Genomic DNA, 9,791 nt, shown 5'->3' on the forward strand with positions numbered 1-9,791 from the left:
CCACAACAAGCCGGTCGGTGCAGCTGGCAAAAGCACATTACATATGTGTAATGTGCCTTTGTCTAGAGTGGGTACCACTGTCGATTATAAAATCTGAAGCGACTACCTACATCAACTAGACTAAACTACCGGTACTGATCGATGTATTATCTAGAACTGGTGTGGAGTCATCCAGATGTAGGCCATGGCGCGATGGAAATGGTCACGATGCTGCCTTCTCGACTTCGCTGGTCGGCGATGGCGAGCTGCTGTGATGAGTTTACATGGCTTGTACCATGCTCACCTCTCTGCTTCTAGCGCAAACAAGCAGCACACATTTCGCGCCACAGAGACGCATGTCGCGCGTCAGGTGATTAGCATCTGGTTCTCCGTGGGCGGTAGAAGGCGCCCGTGTCCTTCAACCCCTCAACTCGCACTAGCTCTCAAAATACACAGCTCCACCAGCTCTCACACCAGCTCTCACCACCACGGGTCGACTGTCATCTCACTCGCACATTGCCGCATTCGCTGCTGACAATAATGCATCCCAACGTTGATCGACAAAATTGAACGAAAACGGCCAAGTCGACGCTTTTTTGTTTGTGAAAAATCTCGAAACGCCTGCGATGAACCAAGCCGAAGCGGCGCGTGGCAGTGCCAAGGAAGCGAGCCTCCAGGCGGCGCGGCGCCGCTGCGAGACGCAGCTCATGGGCCGCGACGTCCACGCGGCCTACGCCACCATTGTCGCGACCGTCCAGGATGCTGTCGGTGTTTACGGCAAGCACGGGCTTGCGATCGTGCCGTATTACCTCCTCATGGCCGACGTCGGCTTGGAACTCGGGCATCTCAAGCAGGTCGAAGAAGTCCTCGCGCTCAGCATTTGGAGCCTCGTACGCAGCGCCGAAGAGAGCAGCGCCCACGAAGGCGAGACGCACCCGGGCACGCTCCTCCAGCGCGCGGCAGTCTGCAAGCTCTACGGTCGGTTCCACGCCGAGGCCGACAACTACGACGAGGCGCTCAAGCAAGCGGCGAACGGCGCCTACTACGCCTCGCTCGTCCACGGCCCCGAGCACATTCTCACGTCGACACTCTACTTTACGCTCGGGTGCATCTTCCAGCGCATGTTCAAGACCGAGCAAGCGCTCGGCATGTTCGACAAGCTCGTCGAGATCTGGTACAAGTACCTTGCGAATCGCCTGCCGTTGGCGGAAGGCAAGGACCGAGACGACGACAACGACGACGACGCGCTCGCCCACCGGCGGCTCTTGCACGACGGCAACACGATGCTTTTGCACATCCTCGATACGCGGTCCAAGGTCCCATCCAGGATCCCAGAGCGAGAGGGCTCATGATCGGACAACTAGGTGCTCGGCTCGGGCCACATTGCGACCGGGGAGGTCGAGTACACGATGGTAGCTGCTTGCGTTGCGCTAGTGACTGAGCGTGGAGTAGGGTCTGCTCAAAGTACACATGGGCCTTCCGTCGGAAGCCAAGGGGTTCCTCGACCAAGCGCTCTCGATCTACACGGACGCCCTCGTACGACCAGTCTTGTTGAAGCATTTGGTCTCATGACGGCGGGGATTAGGGGTCGCTGCACCCGTCGACGATCGATGTGCAAAGCGTGATCGATACCATTCGTGGCGCATAAGATGTTTCATCGTGTATAGAGTCTTCTACTTGAGCGAGCTCTTGCGGCCGACGCGGGGCGCCTTGGGCTTGGCCAGACTCAGCGTCGAGACCACGGTGGTTGTCTTGACCAGCTGCGCAAACGGGTCCGCCGACTTGAAGCACGTGTTGCCATACTCGCGTTGCTACAGGTCGTACAGGGTTCGATCCCATCACCGCGGCTCGTTTGGTCACAAGTACCTGGTCCGGGTTACTAAACTTCAAGTGGAGCTTCCACGCGTGCAGCATCATGCGCGGCGCCTCGTCCTCCTCGCTGCCGTACGTCACGTCGCCCACTAGCATGGACTTGTCAGTTGTGGTCTACGCTGCATATGGCATACCAATGGGATAGCCATACTGGCTCAAATGCAGTCGGAGCTGGTGCCGGCGACCGCTCAGTGGACGCAGAAGGACCTTTGTCACGGGCTTGCCGTCCACCGTGCCATGGCCCAAGACAAACGCCACGGTCGTCGAAACCTACGTTGTACAAACAGGGTCAAGTGGCCCCGACTTCGAACCTCGGCGGGCAACCTTGCCGCGAGGGTCATTCGGTGGCACAATTTCCATCCGGAACGAGTGGTCGGGCGACGGCGCGATCGGCTGGTTGAAGATGTAGCCCATGGGTTCGTCCGGCTCGACCTCGATGCGCGGTCGCTTGCTCGTGGGCGCGACCTCGGACATGGCCCGTGGCCGGCGACCACTGGTATGCGCGACGACCGGTGCGCTGTACTGGACGTCGGCACGCGGTGCTTCGGCCTGCAGTTGCGCCGCGAGGTCGGCTTCGTAGCGCAAGCTACGGATGATACTTAGTCGAATACAAAACGCATGGCGGTCTACCGGTCGGCGACGGCGCGGGCAAAGTACGTCTCCTGCACGTCGTCGGCGAGGTCGTTCCACTTCTTGCGGAGAAGGTCCTTCTCGGCGTCCGAGAGCGCGTCGCCCGCATGCAGCTTTCGCCGCACGACGCCTTGGTCCATCGCAAAGAGGGACGGGCCCGTGCGTGGGCCCTTGAACTTGCGCGTAAACTTGAGCTCGTGCTGCTTCTTGGGCAAGATGGGGTTGTCGCTGTCCGCGATAAAGTCGGCGAGGCGCGAGAACGCTACCGACGGCGTGCCCGGCGGCGGCGTCAATGGCATCGTACCGTGGACGAGCGCGAGGTACTCCTTCTCGACGCACTTTTTCTGAAAGAGGCCGCTCGCCGCCGACGTCGACCTAGATTGGGACATGAGCGCATGCGGTGGCAGGCGATGTGGTTTACTCCTTGGTCGTGCCAATGCACATGACGCCGGACGTGGCTACGTTGATGGCTCCGTGTTTTGCGATCGCGATAGGATCACGTACCAAAGTCGAGCTGGTGGATCCAGCGAAACTTGGGCACGTCCGGAAAGTCGCGGGCGAGCGCCTTCTCGATCGTCACGTTAAAGTCGCCGTCGAGACGCACGTCGGCGCCCTAGTACGCAGCATGAGGCAAAACACCCATGTTGCAGTCGCCACCTTGTTGATGACGAGGTAGTACGGCGACCGGGACAAGATCTCGAGCTCGAGCGCGTCGAGCGTCAAGGGCCCACCGCGCGTGTCTTCGATCGCGCTCTCGTCGAGATGGCCCTCTTGCTTGCGCGGCGCCTTGATCGGCGGCGGCACGATGGCGACGGGCGGTGGCGGCGTCTCCTTGGCCGCATGGTTGCGCAGGACGCGCGACGACGTCGGGAGGTTGCTGAGGCTGGCGGCGCGGCGACGGGACATGGCGGAGCGGGTGGCGAAGGCGATGGTCTGTATCCTGCCGATCATGCACCGGCAAGAAGACGTTGGACGCGAGATTCCCACGCTGCGATATCGGGTTTGGGCCTCATCCTAGGCCGACAAAACGTCCTTGGCGATCCGAATTCGGACCTGTCCGAAAATAGGCCCTTGGCTAAACGCACGCCACTGTTCGCAACTGCCGAGCAGGTTCCGGCCTGTCAAAGACAACATTTCCACATAGCACCGTCGCCACGACCTCATGCTATGGGTACTACTGCGCTAACACCTAGTCTGCACGAGCTAGACGAACTGGTATTCCTGCGGTAAGATCGAGCTTCAGAGGATCGGTTCGAATAACCCTACCCCTTGTTCGCCATGAGCTCCCCAAGATTCCCTAGTACCCTCCATGAAGCATGAAGATTCGGCGCTCCACGACTAACGTGCAGGGACATTACCGAGCAGTGCTCCGTCAACGGAGTTGGTGCTCAATGGTCGAAGGACCTCGATACGCTTCCATCACTTCGTATACCTCACCTGATCCCGTCAACGAGTTGACGTGGGCGACAGCGTGCATACGACGCACTACTATCAATGTTTCAACCACGGACCACTTTATCTCTCTCTTATACTCGAGTGCACGCTACTGTATCGTCTTCTTCAGCTCCGCACACAACTACAACGAAAGTCGGTTCATGTCGCTCGAGACGCGCCACATCTCTTCGATCGGACCGAGCTCGCTCAGGTTGATGTCCGAGACCGAGAGGCGGTTGACGTCGCCAGGTGGCGGCGGCGCGTCGCTGCCGTTGACAAAGTCGCCGTGGTTGTCGTTCTGACGCATGCGCCGCGCCGCCGATGCCCGCGCCGCGTCCATGCTCAGAGGGAGGCGCGGCCGCTTGTTTTGCGCATCGTCACTGTTGTTGGACATCATTGGCTGCTGCTGCTGCGCAAACGCCGCTGCGAGGTTCGGACGACCGCCGGCCGCCTGCGCAGCGAACGACGCCGCCACGTTGTGGTTGGCGTTGCCGCCGTTGGTCTTGAGGAACGGGTTGCTCGGAATGCCATCGTTGCCCGGGCTCTTGGGCGCGCTGTAGTGCGCCTGCGCAAACGACGCAGCAATGTTGAGTGGCGTCTTGGACTCGGTCTTGCCGCCGCTGCTGAGCGACTGGACGAACGACGAGGCCACTGTGCTGCCCGAGCTTTGACGCATCGGGGCCGGCGGCTTGAACGCATGCTCGTTCGTCGGCGGTGACGACGACCGCATCTGCTGCGCAAAAGACGCTGCCGGGTTGCCCATGGGGAAGCTCATGTTGCTGCCGGCGTGCAGGTCCATCTTGACCGACGACGTCGGTTGCGACACAACAGGTTGATGCGCCTGTGTCGGATGCTGCTGCGGCGGTTGTTGCACGTGGTGGTGGTGCGTCGGGTGGTAATTGCTGCCATCTTGCGTCGGGTACGGCTGCTGGTGCGGCGTGTATTGGCCACGGGGATAGCCCATCGGCGGGTACTGACCGTACGACGACGACGGGTTGTGGTAGTTGGCGTCGTAGCCGCCGCCGTTGCCCGGGTTCATCTTGTGCATAAACTGGTCGGCGGCGTTGAAGCCGCCTTGGTGATAGTGCTGCTGCTGGTGGTGCGGCGACGGGTAGCTCTGGTTGTACATGTCGTGGCCCTGGTACATGCCATGATGGTGGTTGGCCATCGACGGGTGCATGCTGTTGCCGTTGTTGTGGAGCATCGGCGACTGCAGCTCCGACATCATGCTGCGCTGCGGGTAGCCCATGCCACTCGACGGCGCCTTGTGCTCGGACGCGACGGCGGTGACCGTGATGGGTGACACGCTGTTGTCGTTCGGGTCTTTTTCGTTCGTGTTGCGACGGTTGCGTCTAAGGATGCCACGTCAGAATGGCGGACGCCGAGATAAGAAATGGGATACCCCGACTTGGTGCGGCACAGCGACTTCCATCGAATCTTGACGGCGTCCTCCGTGCGGCCCGGTAGCATCGCCGCGATCGCCGACCACCGGTTTCCGATTCGCTGCTGCGCTTCCAAGATGATCTGGTCTTCCTCGGCCGTGTACTCGCTGTTATAACAAGATCGTAAGAGTCTGATGGCGCATCAAGCAAGAGTGGCGACGTACCCACGCACGATGTTTGGGTCCAAGTGGTTGTACCAGCGCTCTCGGCACTGCTTGGACGTGCGGCCGGGAATCCGCGTCGCGACTTGGCCCCAGTTCTTGCGACCTTCGGCGACCAGTTGGCGCAGAATGTCGTCTTCGTCCGGTCGCCAGTGGCCCTTGATGAGGCCCGGCGCGAGCACTTTGGTCCAGCGCTGGAGACACTGCGTGTGGTTGCGGCCGGGCACGACCTCGGCAATGGACTTCCAATTGCGCTCGCCATGGGCCTCGACCGCTTTTCGGAGCGCATCGTCTTCTTCGGGCGTCCAGCGCATCGGCGTCGCCTTGCCTACATGAGGCGTCAGCGCCCATGTTCGCCTGCAAGCAATGTATACCTTGTGTCTGCAACAGCTTGCGGACCGAGCCTTGAGGCAAGGCCACGCGGCCCGACGCGGTGATGCCCGTGACGTCTTGCTGCTTCTGGCGCGGGATGCCCTTGATCTCCTTGGGCATTTGATACGGCTTCTTCCTACGCAAGCCATGCATCAATCGACTCATCCTCGTAGCGCAAGCATGATGGTCCTACGGCGCGTTGGCGTCCGCGGGCTTTTGGCTCTCGGTGAAGAGGACCTTGCCGAGGTCCGAGATTGACTGCCGCGCGTCCACGTCGATCGGGAACGAGTCGACGAACTCGTGCATGATGGACCCGATCGAGTCGCGGCCCGACGGCGCAGCTCCTGCCATCGTCGTGTTTAAACAATGGGCCATGCCAGGCCAAAGTCTCTGGTAGCCCAATACAATACTGAAAATAAAATACAATGTGTCCTCATCACATACAAACAACAAGGTATTGAGGCAACACCGCGTCATGAAATCCGTATTGTATTTCTCCGTCTTGAGATTAAAAATAGATCGAACCGCGCAAGCGCGCTTACCCATTGGTCAAAACAGATGGCTTTTCTAGCAAATCATAAGTAACAGCTTGGCCGTCGCCACGCCTCCCAGACCCCAAAATCTCGGCTCAAATACAAGGTCTTCACGCTCGGTTTGGTCCATCCTGGCCTTGTGCATCAAGTGTTATTGGGGTCTCAAAGGCGACGGCGGTCCCAAGCGTCCCCAGCGCGTCAGCGTGTAACGTGGCGATCACTTTCCAGCTTGTGAGCGCCTTTTCGGTGTTATAACGCGTTATGCAGTGCGTGGTGCACCTTGCAGAAGATAGCATCGCTATCGCCGCACGCAGAGCATTGCAAAGCGAATGAGGGAGGGAGGAGTGTCGTTGTATGTCACGGAAAGCGTGTCCGAAGACGTCCTTGCGGGTGGCTGCGTGGCGACGGCACGCGTCGTGTTAGATGTTATAACAAAACGCGCTGGATCTCTGTTGGCGAAAGAGGGGTATGCGGGCGTGAGAGCCGGCTGCGGGTCGCACTTGCTGCAGTATGATTGGCCAACATATCTGCGACATGCGGTAGAGAGCCGGAGCTGTCGCGCCGCATCTCTGGAGCCAAAGATTTGGCGGGAACGAGGCTGGCATCAACGCCGTCGTGCGCGTTTCGAGCGCTTCGTACCGCAGTGACGCACGGCTTGTCGCGGTTGCTACGCCTTCGAATTGAGCCTATTTGCTCGAAAAGGGGAAAATGGAGAAGGGATATTTGTTTGGCATTGTGAAGATTTGGGTTGTTTGGTCTTTGGACTGGGACCGAGGGTACAAGAATTGGGCACTGGGATTTCTCAGCAAATGGCAGATGGGCGTCAGATGGGGCGAAGTACGAAGTGCTCAAGCACATGGCTCGTGGGGACACTCCCTTTGGGACCGAACGATGTACGTACGCACTGGATCTTGCTTCATCAGATGACACTTTCGAATTGGACGAGGAGCTGCTGACGGCTGTGGTACGCGCAGCGATTCTTGCATTGCGCGCTGCGGCCAGTAAAATGGCAACTCGGCTTGCGATTTCGGGTGGAACAACAAAGCTGGTGGTGGTGGTGGTGACCCCTTCGGGCAACATACCCGGTACCCGTGAGGTAGCGATGAGAGGAGGAATGGACATCGCGTAGTTGATGAAGAACGAAGTTACGTGCAATGCAGCAGCGGTCGGACCAAGTTAAGGCTATCGAACGCCGAACACACAGCCGTTGGTCTGGATGGTTGCCGATTTCTTTTTTGCCGCAGCGAGCGTCGACAGACTTGCAATCTTATGAGCGACGAAAGATGCCTTGGACAGCACGATAGCAGATCCCATGAGCTAACCCTGCAGCGAACGCAGAGCCTCGGAAGATGTGACACAAGGGCTACATGCATGGGCTACATGTTACTATGCCGAATATGGCCAATATCCGTTTGATCACAGTTGTCTAAAGGTGTGGTCTAGGAATACATGTAGGACCTGTGCGTCCGTTGTCGCAGGCAGCCGAAAAGACTACTCGCCGCTTCGAATTGTCGATGCTTATTGTTGACCCTGATTTGATCTGACGATTGAGCGTCCTGATGATACCGTGCATTATCGCAAGTGCACACGCTATTACAATGCCACATGCACTCGCTACGCTCGCGCATGGCATATGGCCCTACCGCGCTAGCGCGCGGATCTGCTTCATGTATGGCTGTGCTAATGACCGCGAGGGAGGCACTAGGGGGCGCAACTATTCTCTTGAGTGGATCAATAGCAAGCGCGGGCTGGATGCCCGTTTCGTACGAGTCGCACGATTCGATGACGAGCGTCGGGTTGATGAGCATGGTTTTGCGGGCCAAAGTAAAAAGGGAAATGCAAGTTTACCACTAAACGGAGTGCGTACGACGACTGCAACTTGATAGTATTGATCACGTTGCCAGTTCGTTCATGGCACCCTAAAATGGCTTCTTTAATCCACTGCGTAAAATTCTGGAAGAGAAAGAATCAACATTATGGTCGGGAACGGGTCAGCCACACAAAAAATCTATCAAGTCGATCAACTTGAAACAAACCAAGTGTCAACTGCACCAACGCAAAAAGGTGTGTTCGACGTAACGTTTTGGCCCGTGCCTTTGACCTCAGCAAGGTAATACAGTATATATATATTGTACGAGGCCTTGTTGGAGAGAAGAGCAAGGCAGGGTTGCTCGTCCAGAACACCAAAAATCATAGCTAAAAAAGTGCTACGCGAGCAATCAGAGTTACATTGCAACTTAAACGGACTGCATCGCTGATGGCTGCTGTTTCGTCCATTGGTGTCCGATATGCGCTTGGTTTGCCTCGAGCATATCTTGGAGTTCCTTGAGGAGACGTGGTAGGCGCTCGTTCGCTTCCGCCGAGTTGGGCAAATCGGACATGACGCCGTGCACTTTCGTCTTGACGTCCTTCATTCCTTGGACGGCTGCGTAGTTGACCTTAGCGAGCGCAACCCACTCGTGCCATTCGTTTGTCAGCGAGTCGCAACACATGTCGGCGCCCCACAGCTTGGAAGCGAGCGTGGACCAGAAATCGCGCACATTTTCAAACGTGGCCTTGATGCCACCAAGCGCTGTGACGATCAACTTGAGTGCGGCAATCGCTTGGTCACACGTTTTGCCTTTGCCATGATAGCTCGCAAGCTGACACGCAATGGTGGTAATGGCCTGGTTGACCTTGTACTGCTCCTCGAGCGCTTTGATGCAGTCGTCGCGCTCGCCCTGGCGCGAGACCTCGCTGGCGTGCGAGCGCGAGGACGACGAAGATGTCGTGTCCGTGGTTTCGACGTGTCCTTGCTTACGGCGGTCCTCTGCGGCATTTTCCACTGCGAGCTCCGTGGCCGCGATATCGGTATCGCAGCACTTGACATGAGCTTCGGGGTTTTTCTCCAGTACATTCGCCTTGGCTTGTGTACACGCCTTCATTTTGCTGTTCAAGGCGACAGTCTCATTCAGACTTGCCTGGGCGCCCTTCATAGCCTTCTCGGCCTTTTCCGCGAGCTTGCCCGCGATGGCCTCCATGCGGCCTGCGACCTCGCACGTCGAGAGAAGCATCTTCTTGGTCTTAACTAGATTTCCCTTGAGAAGGAAGACAAATGCAAGCTTGTACGACTTGAGCACTTGCATACACCCGCAAAGAAACGCGTCGGCGGCAATGTCCGTGTCGACGACAAGCGTTTGGTAGTCACCGAGAGTGCGGACGATGTCGGTGTTGCAAGCAAAGCCGTGCGACGCCGCGACTGCAATCTCGAGCATCTTGACGACGTCTTGAAGTGTCTCCATGCACTGATAAGCACTGATGACGGTAAAGAATTGTTCCTTTGTCGCCACCTTCTTCATGAGCTCGGTGTTCTTGAGAAGCACGACCTG

At 58.0% G+C, this 9,791-nt stretch overlaps 4 protein-coding genes across 4 annotated transcripts in view; 1 reads left to right on the plus strand and 3 right to left on the minus strand.

Annotated features, from left to right (window-relative positions):
* Positions 1-590: 590 nt before the first annotated feature.
* Positions 591-1,664, plus strand: SDRG_12450 (hypothetical protein). Its single transcript, XM_008618523.1, has 4 exons — positions 591-1,295; positions 1,344-1,391; positions 1,432-1,515; positions 1,565-1,664. Exons 1-4 carry the CDS (start codon positions 606-608, stop codon positions 1,625-1,627), a joined length of 885 nt encoding a protein of 294 aa, XP_008616745.1. The 5' UTR covers positions 591-605; the 3' UTR covers positions 1,628-1,664.
* On the minus strand, positions 1,653-3,432 carry SDRG_12451 (hypothetical protein; the record flags this gene model as incomplete). Its single annotated transcript, XM_008618524.1, has 8 exons — positions 1,653-1,790; positions 1,846-1,940; positions 1,986-2,121; positions 2,176-2,437; positions 2,482-2,856; positions 2,903-2,939; positions 2,986-3,094; positions 3,139-3,432. The coding sequence occupies 8 exons, from the start codon at positions 3,430-3,432 to the stop codon at positions 1,653-1,655; spliced, it is 1,446 nt and encodes a 481-aa protein (XP_008616746.1).
* A 498-nt stretch (positions 3,433-3,930) lies between these two features.
* Positions 3,931-6,302, minus strand: SDRG_12452 (myb-like protein). Its single transcript, XM_008618525.1, has 5 exons — positions 6,084-6,302; positions 5,893-6,026; positions 5,522-5,846; positions 5,318-5,464; positions 3,931-5,267 (listed from the first exon to the last, which is right to left on the minus strand). Exons 1-5 carry the CDS (start codon positions 6,263-6,265, stop codon positions 4,058-4,060), a joined length of 1,998 nt encoding a protein of 665 aa, XP_008616747.1. The 5' UTR covers positions 6,266-6,302; the 3' UTR covers positions 3,931-4,057.
* Positions 6,303-8,660: 2,358 nt separating this feature from the next.
* Positions 8,661-9,791, minus strand: part of SDRG_12453 (hypothetical protein) — a gene marked incomplete at both ends in the record, with an annotated part of 1,851 nt that continues 720 nt past the window's right edge. The window contains one exon of the mRNA XM_008618526.1: positions 8,661-9,755. Within this exon, the coding sequence (XP_008616748.1) occupies positions 8,661-9,755 (1,095 nt within the window). The remainder of the gene's footprint in view (positions 9,756-9,791) is intronic.

The sequence above is a fragment of the Saprolegnia diclina genome (genome assembly GCF_000281045.1).
Source record: "Saprolegnia diclina VS20 unplaced genomic scaffold supercont1.49, whole genome shotgun sequence".
In the NCBI taxonomy this organism is placed as follows: Eukaryota; Oomycota; class Saprolegniomycetes; order Saprolegniales; family Saprolegniaceae; genus Saprolegnia; species Saprolegnia diclina.